This window comes from Salvelinus sp. IW2-2015, linkage group LG30 (assembly GCF_002910315.2).
Source record: "Salvelinus sp. IW2-2015 linkage group LG30, ASM291031v2, whole genome shotgun sequence".
Taxonomy (NCBI): Eukaryota; Metazoa; Chordata; class Actinopteri; order Salmoniformes; family Salmonidae; genus Salvelinus; species Salvelinus sp. IW2-2015.
The window spans coordinates 14,482,558-14,499,021 of NC_036869.1; the positions used below are offsets into that span (position 1 = coordinate 14,482,558).

A 16,464-nucleotide genomic window follows, 5' to 3' on the forward strand; every position below is an offset into this window, starting at 1 on the left:
AATATCAACTAGGTCTAAATTTACGTGAACAGTCAAATCGGCTGTGTCAGAGCTTGAAAACACTATTAGTGTCGTTCCTGTGACGAGGTAAGCCACTTACTGTTGCTGGCACAATGACCGGGCAGCCTAGAAAACAGCCATCTTGACAGCTGCTGCGATGATCAACAGTTGGCATGTCAACACAGACTTGAGCCAACACTTCATATACCATTTCTTACTCAATATGTACAGTATGTACTGTATTTTAGAAATATCTCATAATATACAGTGCCTTCAAAGTATTCACACCCCTTTACCTTTTCCCACATTTTCTTGTTTCAACCCAAATTTAAAATTTATTAAATTTAGATTTTGTGTCACTGGCTTACACACAATACCCACTAATGTTAAAGTGGAATTATGTTTTTGGACTCACTGTGTGCAATAATAGTGTTTAACATGATTTAATTGCTACCTCATCTCTGTACCCCACACATACAATTAACTGTAAGGTCCCTCAGTCAAGCAGTGAATTTCAAACAGATTCAACCACGAATACCAGGGAGGTTTACTATGGCCTCGCAAAGAAGGGCACCTACTGGTAGATGGGAGAGAAAAAAAAGCAGACATACAATATCTCTTTGAGCATTGTGAAGTTATTAATTACACTTCAGATGGTGTATCAATACACCCAGTCACTACAAAGACACAGGCGTCCTTCCCAACTCAGTTGCCAGAGAGGAAGGAAACCTCAGGGATTTCACCATGAGGCCAATGGTGACTTTAACCTCTCTTGGGTAGGGGGCAGCATTTGACCCCTCCGGATGAAAAGCGTGCCCAAAGTAAACTGCCTGTTACTCAGGCCCAGAAGCTAGGATATGCATATAATGGTTGATCTGGATAGAAAATACTCTAACGTTTCTAAAACTGTTAAAATAATGTCTGCGAGTATAACAGAACTGATATGGCAGGCAAAACCCCGAGGACAAACCATCCAGGGGGAAAAAAATTGAGGTCATAGGATTTTCCAATGGTTTTCTTTGGGATACCCTTATTATTAGGAACCTGGTTGCAGTTCCTATGGCTTCCACTAGATGTAAACAGTCTTTAGAAATTGTTCTATGTTTTTCTTTTGAGAAATTAAGAAGTAGTCCTATTCATTGTAAGTGTCACTCCAGGTGGACTCTACTAGAGGTCGACCGATTATGATTTTTCAACGCCGATACCGATTATTGGAGGACAAAAAAAGCAGATACCGATAAATCGGACGATTTATTTAAAAAAATATATATATCATACACACAAACACATTTTTGTAATAATGACAATTGCAACAATACTGAATGAACAATGAACACTTTTATTTTAACTTAATATAATACATAAATACACACACAAACATCTCTGAAGTGACAATGATACTGAAGAGTCTGCTTAGGAGACAAATACTCTCAACTGTTTGAATAAAAATAGAGTTTAAGTTAGCTGTGATGAATGTTGAAAACAAAAACTGTCATTTCTATATGCAGGAAATCCTATTTTAATAATGGGCATGGTAAGAATTGACGACCAAAGTGCGAGTCATAATTCCCATGACACCTTCTAGCAAAATCTTAAAAGCTGTTCATTTATTCCATAGGATATTTTTAGATTCACTTAAAATAAGGTCTGTGTTTCGTGTAGGCTTACACCACATTGCCAATTTTATAACTGTGTAGATATCCATAGGACAAGGTAACTCTGGTCAATATTGGCTAAATATAAGCGAAGATAAATTTTGTAGAGTGGATTTATGAAAATATGTTAACAAACGTTACCTTATCCTAGTAAGATTTACACGGGTATCAAAACACCGAGGCGGTTTAAGCCTGCACGAAACACAGACCTTATTTGAAGTAGATCGAGACATTCTCTATGGAGGACATGAACGGTAAAAATAACGAAGAAACCCCTTTCAAGTTCAGCCGCAAGTTATTACAGGAATTATAACGCGTCGACTATTTCTCTCTAAACCATATACCTTTGACTAATCCGGAAACTATCACCTCGAAAACAAAACGTTTATTCCGTTCCGTATTTTATTTAACGGGTGGCATCCATGAGTCTAAATATTCCTGTTACATTGCACAACCTTCAATGTTATGTCATAATTACGTAAAATTCTGGCAAATTAGTTCGCAACGAGCCAGGCGGCCCAAACTGTTGCATATACCCTGACTCTGCGTGCAATGAACGCAAGAGAAATGACACAATTTCACCTGGTTAATATTGCCTGCTAACCTGGATATCTTTTAGCTAAATATGCAGGTTTAAAAATATATACTTGTGTATTGATTTTAAAGAAAGGCATTGATGTTTATGGTTAAGTACACATTGGAGCAATGACAGTCATTGATTGATTGTTTTTTTATAAGGTAAGTTTAATGCTAGCTAGCAATTTACCTTAGCTTACTGCATTCGCGGCACAGGCAGGCTCCTCGTGGAGTGCAATGTAATCAGTGTTAGAGCATTGGACTAGTTAACTGTACGGTTGTAAGATTGGATCCCCCGAGCTGACAAGGTTAGAAATCTGAACGTTCCTAGGCCGTCATTGAAAATAAGAATGTGCTCTTAACTGACTTGCCTAGTTAAATAAAGATTAAATAAAGGTGTAAGTAAAAAAATCTATATATATTTTTTTAAATCTATAAATAAAAATAATAATAACAAATTAAATTAAATTAAAATAAATAAATAAATAAATAAATTTAAAAAATTTAAAAATCTGTCAAATCGGCGCCCCAAAAAAACGATTTCCGATTGTTATGAAAACTTGAAATCGGCCATTCCGATTAATCGGTCGACCTCTAGACTCTATTTTGGTGTGCGTGAACTGGAGCACGCTTCACATTGTTTTTATCCGGTATTAGATATAGTTTATTCTGTCTTAAATTTTATCGATTATTTACATTTTAGGGTACCTGAGATTGGATTAGGAACGTTGTTTGAAATGTTTGGACCAAGTTTACATGGAATTTATTAGATACTTTGTAGGCATGTTGGGCGAGTTGAAACCGGTGTATTTCTGAATCAAACGCGCCAAATAAATTGACATTTTCGGGACATAAATAAGAACATTATAAAACAAAAGGACCATAACTGGGACATTTGAGTGCCAACAGAAGAAGATCTTCAAAGGTAAGGCATTAATTATATCACTATTTCTGAATTTTGTGGCGCACCTGCCTGGTTGAAATATGATTTATGTGTTTGTATGCGGGGCGCTGTCCTCAGATAATTGCATGGTTTGCTTTCGCCGTAAAGCCTTTTTGAAATCTGACACAGTGGCTGGATTAACAAGAAGTTAAGCTTTCTTTTGATGTATAACACATATATTTTCAAGAATGTTAAATATTTGAATTTGGTATTTTTGAATTTCGCACTCTGCAATTTCACCGGATGCTACCGTCCCACCTGCCCATAAGAAGTTAAAACAGTTACAGAGTTTAATGGCTGTAATAGGAGAGAACTGAGGATGGATCAACAACACTATAGTTACTCCAAAATACTAACCTAAATGGCAGAGTGAAAAGAAGGAAGCCTGTACAGAATAAAATATTCCAAAACATGCATCCTGTTTGCAATAAGGCACAAATGTAAAACTGCAAAAAATGTGGCAAAGAAATTAACTTTATGTCCTGATTACAAAGCATTATGTCTGGGGCAAATCCAACACATCACGGAGTACCACTCTCCATATTTTCAAGCATGGTCGTGACTGTATCATGTTATGGGTATGCTTGTCATCGACAAGGAGTAGGGAGTTTAGGATAAAAAGAAACAGAATAGAGCTAAACACAGGCAAAATTCTAGAGGAAAACCTGGTTCAGTTCACAGGAGTAACAACATGAATTTGTGCATGAGGCAGAAATTATGGGAGAGTGGAGGGATGTTGAGGCAGACCCTCAGTCTGCTGCGCTCCTCCCTCCACTGAGACTGACCATCAGATCCAGGTACCATCAGCCCAGTAAATTAAAAAGCTAATTATTTAAGATGTATGCTCACTCATTGGAAATTAACACAACAAAGGATCTATTACCGCTGTGATCATATAACCTACCTCAAAAAATGTCTCGAACTACTATGCATTGGCAGGACAATTCAAGCAAAGCCAATATGCGGTGATAATGTATTGGGCCTATAGCTTACTACACAAACCTCATTGCTACAGTACTGTTTCTAATTGGTTAATGAGGCGAAGCGAGAGGTTTCACTCTTGTCTAAATCTGTTCAAAATTAGCCCAATGTGTTTCTATGGGCTTATTTTGGACCTAAGCTTGTCTCCTTTGGGACAACAACTCCCATTGTAAGGGCATAGGCTTATATTTAAGTCATGTTAAAACAAAATCTGAGCAGTAGATCTCTGCTTGCATTTTGACTCAAAGTGCTCTTGACTAAGAAGTTTGGTGACCACTGTTCTAGAGTTTCTTGTTAACACAATCAATGTTTTCCTTTACAGTGGCAATTGTGATGGAATCAACACAATATTAGCCACATTCAATGCAACATAACGAAACATAAAACTACGCAAGAGATTTTGTTTTGGCAGAAGGCATCGGAGTAGGATTCTATTGCATTGACATGCACTACTCAACCCATACTCTACACAGACTTGTGCAGGAATAAACAAGTAGGCCTAAATGCAAATAGAGCATTGCCATATATGGATCTGTGCCATTTACTTCGAACTGGACTGCGTTTACTAGAGGTCGACCAATTAATCGGAATGGCCGATTTAATTAGGGACGATTTCAAGTTTTCATAACAATCGGTAATCTGGATTTTTGGACACCGATCATGGCCGATTACGTTGCACTCCACGAGGAGAGTGCGTGGCAGGCTGACTACCTGTTATGCGAGTGCAGTAAGGAGACAAGGTAAGGTGCTAGCTAGTATTAAACGTATCTTATAAAAAACAATCAATCTTAACATAATCACTAGTTAACTACACATGGTTGATGATATTACTAGTTTATCTAGCTTGTCCTGCGTTGCATAGAATCGATGCGGTGCCTGTTAAATTTATCATTGAATCACAGCCTACTTCGCCAAACGGGTGATTTAACAAGCTCATTCACAAAAAAAGCACTGTTGTTACACCAATGTGTACCTAACCATAAAAATCAACGCCTTTCTTAAAATCAATACACAAGTATATAATATTAAACCTGCATATTTAGTTAATATTGCCTGCTAACATGATTTTCTTTTAACTAGGAAAATTGTGTCACTTCTCTTGCGTTCTGTGCAACAGAGTCAGGGTATATGCAGCAGTTTGGGCCACCTGGCTCGTTGCGAACTGTGTGAAGACTATTTATTCCTAACAAAGATAGCCAACGTCGCCAAACGGGGGATGAGTTAACAAAAAAAGCGCATTTGCAAATAAAGCACAATCGTTGCATGAATGAACCTAACCATATACATCAATGCCTTTCTTAAAATCAATACATAGAAGTATATATTTTTAAACCTGCATATTTAGTTAAAAGAAATCCAGGTTAGCAGGCAATATTAACTAGGGAAATTGTGTCACTTCTCTTGCATTCATTGCACGCAGAGTCAGGGTATATGCAAGTTTGGGCCGCCTGGCTCGTTGCGAACTAATTTGCCAGAATAGTACGTAATTATGACATAACATTGAAGGTTGTGTTAGAAAAAATACGGAACGGTTCCGTATTTCACTGAAAGAATAAACGTTTTGTTTTCGAAATGATAGTTTCCGGATTTGACCATATTAATGACCTAAGGCTCATATTTCTGTGTGTTATTATGTTATAATTAAGTATATGATTTGATAGAGCAGTCTGACTGAGCGGTGGTAGGCAGCAGCAGGCTCGTAAGCATTCATTCAAACAGCACTTTCGTGCGTTTGCCAGCAGCTCTTCGCTGTGCTTCAAGCATTGAGCTGCTTATGACTTCAAGCCTATCAACTCCTGAGATTAGGCTGGTGTAACCGATGTGAAATGGCTAGCTAGTTAGCGGGGTGCGCGCTAGTTAGCGGGGTGCGCGCTAATAGCGTTTCAATAGGTGACGTCACTCGCTCTGAGACCTTGATGTAGTTGTTCCCCTTGCTCTGCAAGGSRCGCGGCTTTTGTGGAGCGATGGGTAACGATGCTTCGAGGGTGGCTGTTGTCGATGTGTTCCTTGTTCGAGCCCAGGTAGGGGCGAGGAGAGGGACGGAAGCTATACTGTTACACTGGCAATACTAAAGTGCCTATAAGAACATCCAATATTCAAAGGTATATGAAATACAAATGGTATAGAGAGAAACAGTCCTATAATTCCTACAACTTTTTACCTGGGAATATTGAAGACTCATGTTAAAAGGAACCACCAGCTTTCATATGTTCTCATGTTCTGAGCAAGGAACTTAAACGTTAGCTTTCTTACATGGCACATATTGCACTTTTACTTTCTTGTCCAACACTTTGTTTTTGCATTATTTAAACCAAATTGAACATGTTTCATTATTTATTTGAGGCTAAATTGATTTTATTGATGTATTAAGTTAAAATAAATGTTCATTCAGTATTGTTGTAATTGTCATTATTACAAATAAATAAATAAATGTATTTAAAAAATATATACACAATTTATTAATTAAATAAAAAAATATATATAATAAACGGCCAATTAATCGGTATCGGCTTTTTTTGGTCCTCCAATCAAATCGGTATTGGCGTTGAAAAATCATAATCGTTAAAACTGTTAAAACTGTACCTTAAAGCGGGTACGCTTGACACAACTTCCACAACGTTCAAGTTTGCGCTCAGAAGATCTGAAATTTGCTCAGTGCCAAAAAATAATTGAGGGAACATTGCCCACAGCTGTAATCGCTGCCAATGGTGATTCAAACGTCTATTGACTCAGGGGTGGTAATACTAGATATTTCTGTATTTCATTTTCAATAAATTTGCCAGAATTTCTAAAACCATGTTTTCACTTTGTCATTATGGTAGTGCTGAGCAATTAACAACAACAAAAAGTGTTGGGGGTGTTTGGTTATTTAACAACTTACTGACCGACGTCGGTTCAATTACTTGAATTCCATTTAGTTCCTTTTTTTGAGCCTAACACGACACAAATCAAGAACTATGGGATGCTGGGCTGAAGGGAGTTTTCATTACGCAAATATAAAAACTAGTTCAGCTCAGAATCCTGGCAATTAACTATAATCCCATAATCCACTGCACCATTTGTTTTGGCTTTGACAGAGATGGATCAGAGAGGAAGAGGTGAAGCGAGAGGTTTCACTCTAGCCTAAAACTGTTCAAAATAAGCCCAATGTGCTTCTATGGGCTTATTTTGGACCTAAGCTTGTCGCCTGCCTTCCGCCTTTGGGACAACAACTCCCATTGTTAGGGCGGAGACATGAGCATCTCGTCATTAAATATAGATCTCTAGACGGATACACTTTTATGCCTGCTACGTTAAGTTAGATACACACCGACCGCATGAGAGAGGAATGTACACAACGACCAGATGGACAGAGACAGTTTGTTAAAGTATGCCTTATCTAAGAACTAGTAAAATGATTTTGTCAGACAGCTCTGCAGTATAGGCTACTAAGGTAGGCTAGCTAAATAGGGTGACTAAAGACAGTACAGTATGGGAGGCACATAGATAACTAGGGATGCACCGATATGACATTTCTGGCTGATACCGATATTTTCCTTGCCAAAAAAAACAAATAGCAATAACCAATATTTAAAATGTTTGCGGCCTTTTTAAAGCATTCTACTACAGTTAAATAGTTAACACACACGGACGCAGCGGTCTAAGGCACTGCATCTCAGTGCAAGAGGCGTCACTAGAGTCCCTGGTTCGAATCCAGGCTGTCCATGGTTCGAATTTTGGCCGGGGCAGGCCGTCATTGTAAATAAGAATTTCTTCTTAAATAAAGGTTACACACACACTACACTGACCAAAAAGTAATTTTGTTTGCATTTACGTATGTCCCCATTACCAGTAAAACATCATCAAAAACAATTTCTTTCACTTACTTGCTGTGCTGTTTCGTTGTTCATTTGTTCAGTCGTTTCATTCTCAACCAGGATTTCATCATGCATGTCAAGCAGTGAAGTTTCAGCTCTGTCTGTCCGTGACCTCTTCCTCGGTGCGCACTATCACTGTGTCCGTTTACATCTTGTCCAGCTGTGTATGTAACATTTCATGTATACCCTGTTCCTTGTCTGCATCGAAGAAGCGGTCCTAGTACCTTGCATCGAGCATGGTGGCGACAGTTAAGAGGCTCAGAGACAATGCCACCAAATCGCTTGTTCACAGCCTCAAGTACTTTTCTAAGTTTTAACCCCACGATCTGTGTCGGCAGTTTTGTGGAGCAGGCGTTTCAATGCCATGACAGGGGATATCATGTCTGCTGCAGACGCAGTTGACCTTATTTCTCGAGTCAGTTGTTCGAATGGAGCTAGGAGTGTTCCTGTTTCCAAGTTTCAAACATGTTCTCAAATGCCATTGAAAATGGCAGCAGCGGTATAAAAACGAGCACATTCTTGAGCATGCAATACGGCTTTCCTCAGTACCAAATCCTCGTCGACCCACTGTGCGTCAGACTCATAATGCTCATGGGGCTGACGTCGCTGGTCCAAATGTCAGTCGTGAAGCTAATAAAAGTGACGCTCATGATTTTGAGTCTCAATAATACTGTGTAACTCCGGTAGGGAAACATCTGAAAAATTGCGTGTACTGGGGCTCGATCTGCAGGCGAAAGCCAACATCATCCACGACAGAGGATTGTCAAGGGCAATGAATTCCATTATCTTGGCATTATTGGATTTTGCCTTTGCGATGTCTCGCTGAAATTTTCTTCCTCTTTCAAATGACTGCTCGACTTGAACTTGTTTAGTTGTTGGAAGTATGCTCTTAGTATTTTTCTGCTTTTGTTGTGTAGTGCGTAATTCTATCGAGGCGTCATTACGTCATCTTTTTACGTTATACAGGTATGCACGTACCAGCTTTGACATCGGTTTTGAACATCGGCATTAAACTAGACATCGGGTTGATGCTGGCATTTTTAGCTAATATCGGGCCGATTCCGATTTGCTCACCGATATATCGTGCATCCCTATACAGAACGTTTGGTTTGGCTGGCAGACTACTACTGCCAGAGCAGAGATGACTTTAAGAAATGAAAAATAATAAAGTAATCAAATAAAAACGAAGTAATATACACTAGAGGTCGACCGATTATGATTTCTCACCACCGATACCGATTCCTTTTAACATGAGTCTTCAATATTCCCAGGTAAGAAGTTTTAGGTTGTAGTTATAGGACTATTTCTCTCTATACGATTTGTATTTCATATACTTTTGACTATTGGATGTTCTTATAGGCACTTTAGTATTGCCAGTGTAACAGTATAGCTTCCGTCCCTCTCCTCGCTCCTACCTGGGCTCGAACAAGGAACACATTGACAACAGCCACCCTCGAAGCAGCGTTACCCATGCAGAGCAAGGGGAACAACTACTCGAAGTCTCAGAGCGAGTGACATTTGAACCACTATTAGCGCGCACCCCGCTAACTAGCTAGCCATTTCACATCGGTTACACCAGCCTAATCTCGGGAGTTGATAGGCTTGAAGTCATAAACAGCTCAATGCTTGAAGCACAGCGAAGAGCTGCTGGCAAACGCACGAAAGTGCTGTTTGAATGAATGCTTACGATCCTGCTGCCTACCACCGCTCAGTCAGACTGCTCTATCAAATCATAGACTTAATTATAACATAATAACACACAGAAATACGAGCCTTAGGTCATTAATATGGTCGATTCCGGAAACTATTATCTCAAAAACAAAACATTTATTCTGTCAGTGAAATACGGACCCGTTCCGTATTTTATCTAACGGGTGGCATCCATAAGTCTAAATATTCCTGTTACATTGCACAACCTTCAATGTTATGTCATAATTACGTAAAATTCTGGCAAATTAGTTCGCAACGAGCCAGGCGGCCCAAACTGTTGCATATACCCTGACTCTGCGTGCAATTAACGAAGAGAAGTGACACAATTTCACCTAGTTAATATTGCCTACTAACCTGGATTTCTTTTAGCTAAATATGCAGGTTTAAAAATATGTACTTCTGTGTATTGATTTTAAGAAAGGCATTGATGTTAATGGTTAGGTACACATTGGAGCAACGACAGTCCTGTTTCGCGAATGCGCACCGATTATATGCAACGCAGGACACGCTAGATAAACTAGTAATATTATCAACCATGTGTAGTTAACTAGTGATTGTGATGAATTGATGAATTGTTTTTTATAAAGGTACGTTTAATGCTAGCTAGCAACTTACCTTGGCTTCTTACTGCATTCGCGTAACAGGCAGGCTCCTCGTGGAATGCAATGTAAAGCAGGTGGTTAGAGCGTTGGACTAGTTAACCGTAAGGTTGCAAGATTGAATCCCCGAGCTGACAAGGTAAAAATCTGTCTTTCTGCCCCTGAACAAGGCAGTTAACCCACCGTTCCTAGGCCGTCATTGAAAATAAAAATGTGTTCTTAACTGACTTGCCTAGTTAAATAAAGGTGTAAAAAAATAACATTAAAAAAATATATATAAAAAAATTTAATCAGCCAAATCGGTCTCCAAAAATACAGATTTCCGATTGTTATGAAAACTTGAAATCTGCTCTAATTAATCAGCCATTCTGATTAATCGGTCGACCTCTAATATACACAACTGAAATATTGTATTATTTAATAGTAATTTCCTATTTTTCTATAGATGTGGAATAAGTCAAGGGGTATTAATACTTTTTGAAGACACTAGTGATTTCGACACCATACTGATTCCGACACCATACAAAAAAAGCTTAAGCTTCATGCAGTGAAGTCTCATGGGGCAAAAAATAAAACATAATTATCTAAAAAGGCCAGCATTGCAACTGAAATAAAATAAACGTCTTTAATGTTTACAACAGTTCTCCACTAGAGGGCTCTTCTGAATTATTTTTGAGCTCTTCTGAATTATTTTTGAGCAAGAGCCTTTTGGGCCTCTGGGCTCCAAAGAACATCTGAAATGATAGGTTTTATGATTCTTCTCAGGCACAAACTTAGTACATGATGGCTCCAGTCCTTTAAATATTTAGTATAATATTATGACACGCAAGAAAATTGTGAAAGGAGCAACTGTTGAGGCACAATTACCACACCATGGAGCAGAGGGGTTGACTTGACTGTAGAATGTTCATGTTGTTTTATGAGTGAAAAGTACACACTTTATATGAAATGCATTATCGACCTGGCTGTCATTGTTGACGGTGCAGAAAGATGGTGTGGAATTCACTACAAGGCTAAGCTATATGCTCTGTAAACCATGAGGTTTGATAAAGCCGCCTGGGTGAATGAGAAACAGGAAAAGTATGGACTAGGTCTGGGTCTACTACGGTCTCAAATAGGCTAGTATCTTTGAAAGTCCAGTGAGAGTCCAGTGTTTCCTCTATTCCTCTCCTCTTCCTCTATTCATTTAGGATTTATTCAAAAATATGTTGAAAAAAAGCAATACAAATCTATACATTTCTGACAAGATGCAATTTTGAATGGACATTCTCAATGAATGGAAGTCTAAATGCCATGCATGTTGGTTTATAGCAGGGATGGGCAACTCCAGTCCTCAGGGGCCGGAGTGGTGTAATTTTATCCTCATCCCTACAACTGATTAAACTAATTGCATTCTAAACTGAAGATCAGGATTAGCTGATTATTGGAGTCAGGTGTGTTAGCTGGGGCAAAAGTGTGTCACCAATCAGGCCCCAGAGGACTGTAGTTGCCCATCCATGGTTTATAGGAAGACTCTCAATTGGTATTGCTCGACTCCTCGTTTCCTCTGGTCCGACCTCTCCTCCTTTTGAAAAAGATAGTCGAGGAGCGGAGGCGAGGAAATGCGCTCGTATGAAATGAGAATCCTTCTCCACTCGTGCGTCATCAGGCAAATTATATTTATCATATCTTAAAAATAAATGTGTAATGTGATGAAAACGAATTTATCTAGTTGTGCAATAGAGATAGATAAAGATAAAAGGATAAGTAGTGTATCATTTTTTAAATGTGTACATGTTTTTCTCCTTCGAGAAAACAACAGCTGATTCAAAGAGGGTGTGGCGGATTTTAAAACTCTTCCTCGCTAGCCGCCGGGATGATACTCGTGTATCCTCTACCGAAGTAGGTAATCGAGGAGGGAGAACACTCCGTTAGCCTACTAACGAATTAACACACTCCTCAATCATTTGACCACTTATCGGTTTCTGGGTCACGGAGGAGAGGAGGACAGATGAGCCGAGGAGAGGACAGACCTTTCCCAATTGAGAATCTGAGTCATTACATTTCTTTGAATCTTAGATGGCCTAGGCCTATACTTTTGCAACCACCCCCTGAAGAACTTAATGCCAGTCAAGTAAAAATTGGTGTTCGGATTTGATAGACAAGAGGTCAACTTTAAATTTCTGACTTACAAAATAATCAGACTTCGTATGCCAAGACCCATCACAAACAACTGAACACATTTAAACCAATAGGACCAGTAGGCCTAAATCCTCTTCATCTATTGCTAATTCCATACAGTTCACCTGGCTGGAGAAAGCCTATAAATCTGACATTTTTGTTCAAGGTTCATGCCAATGATTATCAATGATCAAGAGTAAAGTTAAGTCAATGGCAAATCAAAGACAGGTGGATAAGTGATGACAGTAGGGAGTAAAACCAAGTTACATGTGGGTGACCAGGTCAGTCATAGTGTCACAGGGTTGTACAAACAGTTTGGTCATATTGACACATATCATTGCAAGACAATTACATCATAAAGAATGCAAATTAGCCTAGCTAGATTGTTATTGAATGTTTGTTCCCAAACTCTGTTTGACTATGGTAAAGAGCCATATGGCCTTCCTATGCTTACTACGGTAGTCGGAGTTGAATCATCACAGGTTGGCTACAGAAAGACATGTCTCATTCAAAATCCTTACTGCTAACATCACTGAGCATTTAAATATAATCTAGTCAATTTATAGGCTAGTTTTGATTAGCACCTTCCAAAATAGTGTCAGGTGTGGTGACAAAGTGATTTCCCTTTCAATAGCATCTAGCCTTCTCTTCAAATACTGCATAAATACTACTGACTCAACATAAACCTCTGGCGTCATAGGTATGGGTGGTGGAGTGGTGTCAAGTCATGTTATTGTGCATTAGGGCCTAAACTCGTCAAGGGATTAAGGCAGAGGAATGACACTGCAAAGGTCAGTAACCTCAAATTCTGAAAGGACCTGCCGTAAGAGTCCAGTCTACTTTCCTTCCATCTGCCTCCAAGTACCTTTATATATTTTTAGACTAAAGCAGGGAAGTGATTTTCATCATCCTTCTCAGTTGACTATGACAGTGTGTTATCGTATCATCTTACAAGTAGGCTACTGTGGACCCCAGGAAGAGTAGCTGCTGATTTTGCAACAGCTAATGGGGATCCTAATAAAATACTGTACCAGTTCACTGGATACTTCGAAATTGTATTGAAAATGCAATGATGGTTGAAATAATACATACATTGAAACAGTATGCAGAGTTTGTGTGACATCCATCCCTTCTGCATGACATGAAAAGTTGTTTTACATTATTCAGTTAAACTTATTAATAACACTGGTTGTTACAGTGTAACGTTTGTATGCTATAAAAAAAAGTATGTATGAGACCATTTGAGTTTGCTCAAGCTAACTTGGGGCATGTCCTGAAAAACCTGTCACAATCATCTCAACCTTTTAAATCACGTGACTAATAAAACCTGACGTTGACGTAAAGGCTGAACTGGTTAGCTGGCTAACATTCATACTTTTCTTCAAAACTGGTAGATTTTAGGAGGAAACAGCACGTTTCTATGACATGCCAATGGCTGGGTCGCATGACAAAGGAAGTCCGGCTAGCTTGCTAACCCAGACACCCAAGCTCCCGGGCTGTCATCCACATTGGGGGACATGTTTTCTAGTAGTGACAGCTGACAAGGACGGGAACACGGAAGGTGCTCCCAAAACAGCTACTAAATGAAACTATACAAGACAATGTTTTACTGAGCACGCGCAGCAATAACTGTTGTTCCCAAGGTTGACTAGTAGAAACGTTTGAAACACAGAGAAAGAATTGACCACGGCTAGCTAGCTAATAGTGCTATCATACCTTTGCTTTGCCGGCCTCGAGCTTCTTTTGCCTCTCCTCGTCTTCCATTACCGTTGTCCCTGTGGCTGAGAGAAGAGGAAAGGGGCTTCATGCGAAGTGTCAGCGAATACGCCCAGAGTCTGTGGGGAAAGTGTCTGTCTGTTGACATTAAATTTGTTTGGTAATGGTGTCAAATCACTGCGACGAACTCGCATTAGGAGCAGACTCCTCGCTACAGCCACATCTCCGCCGCCATGTTCTCCACGTAAACACGAGACTGATTGTGATGACGTCACGTAGGTGGCTGTTTTCCTCAGCTACGCCCCTTTGGGAACGTCGGAATGTCACTCACAGTTCAAAATGTTTATTTTATTCTTATTTTTACAGAGGGAAACATACTGTGCGTACACAAGTAAAAATATATATTGATTATAGATTGAAATCATTTGCATGAGTAAATACATATTCTCTTTTCTGTGGAGGTGCAAACAAGATCACTGGGTTGCACAATCGCACATCAGGATTCATTTCACATTGCCCCAGTTAAAATGACCAGATCTATTTTAAATCAAATGAAATATGGTCTCTCCATATGATTATGTCTGAAATTGTGGTATTAAAACAAATACAAAATGAGAGCACACTTTGCACACCTAAAACCCTCACAAACTTTTACAGATGCACAATTGAGTGCATCCTGTATCTCCGCCTGGTACAGCAATCGCAGGGCTCTCCAGAGGGTGGTGCGGTCTGCCCAACGCATCCCCGGAGGCAAACTACCTGCCCTCCAGGACACCTACAGCACCTGATGTCACAGGAAGGCCAAAAATATATTCAAGGACAACAACCACCCGAGCCACTGCCTGTTCACTCGGCTATTATCCTGGAGGTGAGGTTACAGGTGCATCAAAGCTGGGACAGAGAGATTGAAAACAGCTTCTATCTTAAGGAAATCAGATTGTTAAATAGCCATCACTAGCACATTAGAGGCTGCTGCCTATATACATAGACTTGAAATCACTGGCCACTTTAATAAATGGAACACTAGGCACTTTAATAATGTTAACATATTTTGCATTACTCATCTCATATGTCTATACTGTATTCTATTCAACTGTATCTTAGTCTATGCCGCTCTGACATTGCTCATCCATATATTTACGTATATATTCTTAATTCCATTCCTTAGATGTGTGTATTGTTGTGAAATTGTTAGATATTACTTGTTAGTTATTACTGCACTGTTGGAGCTAGAATCACAAGCATTTCACTACACCCACAATAACATCTGCTAAACACATGTATGTGACCAATAAAATTTGATTTGGGTCACAGTCATAGAACATGTCTATTTGACATTTACGCTCATTGCTTCCACCCCAACCCAATCACAAGTTATACCACTTATAGCATTTAGGGAAATTCTCTGGATTCTCCATTGTGCTGGGAAGCCATGATGGCAACCCCTGATATTCAGCATTGTAAATGTGATTTAGGTCAAGAAAGCTCACAGAAAAGAAAAACCAAACCTTTGAAGCTTCTATACAGACTGACACCTACATACCGGCAGCAGCAGGAGAAGGTGGTCTGTGTCTTCGGCTGATGGGAGCTGTGCAGCTTATGGTCTGGCAGATCTTGAATTCCACCCATCTTCTCTTTGACATCTTTAGCTACCCACTTTGAATCCCAAATAAAGGTGTTCAGCTCCCACCTGTGAGCTTTTGTTGTCTGTGCAGTACCTTCAGCAAGACCTGCTACCCATCAGAATGTTTTTGGCCTTTAATAATGGATGGCTCTGAGGAGTACTATGTCAGTGGCACAGTAACCCAAGCACCACCACAATTGCAGGGCATCAACAAATAGATCAGGAAACTGTAACACAGTGAGTCCACAAACACAAAAGCATTTTGAAGGTAAAACTATAGTGGTTGGGTTGTTTTGGTTGAGATTGTTTGTTTCTTGGAATAAAGAATAAGTGAAGCTGAGAAGAGGCTGATAAATAGGTTATGGAACATTAGTGTTGGTCACTCAGATCTTTTTCCCTATTGATTTAGTCTTGAGGATCCCAAGCCTGCTAAAAGCCGGGCTGATGAATGACAACAATGCATAGTCGTATCAGATGACCACTGCTGCCCTATGAGGTCTCAACAGAATTCCCTAACAAATGCATTTGAGCAAAAAATACTAAAAGGCTGTGATTTGGACTGAATAAAATAAAAAATGCATTCAAAGCTTAAATAAATAACCATTGCTTACAATAATAAACAAAAAACATTTTTATATCACCT

General features: G+C 39.3%; 1 protein-coding gene across 6 annotated transcripts in view; it reads right to left on the minus strand.

The window, feature by feature from the left end:
- The window catches only part of LOC111954823 (A-kinase anchor protein 9), a 126,213-nt gene extending 111,764 nt beyond the window's left edge, over window positions 1–14,449 (minus strand). For all 6 annotated transcript variants that reach the window (XM_070436176.1, XM_023974735.1, XM_070436178.1 and 3 more), the window contains exon 1: window positions 14,198–14,449. In XM_070436176.1, coding sequence (XP_070292277.1) covers window positions 14,198–14,245 — 48 coding nt within the window. In that variant the 5' untranslated portion in view covers window positions 14,246–14,449. The remainder of the gene's footprint in view (window positions 1–14,197) is intronic.
- Window positions 14,450–16,464: the final 2,015 nt, after the last annotated feature.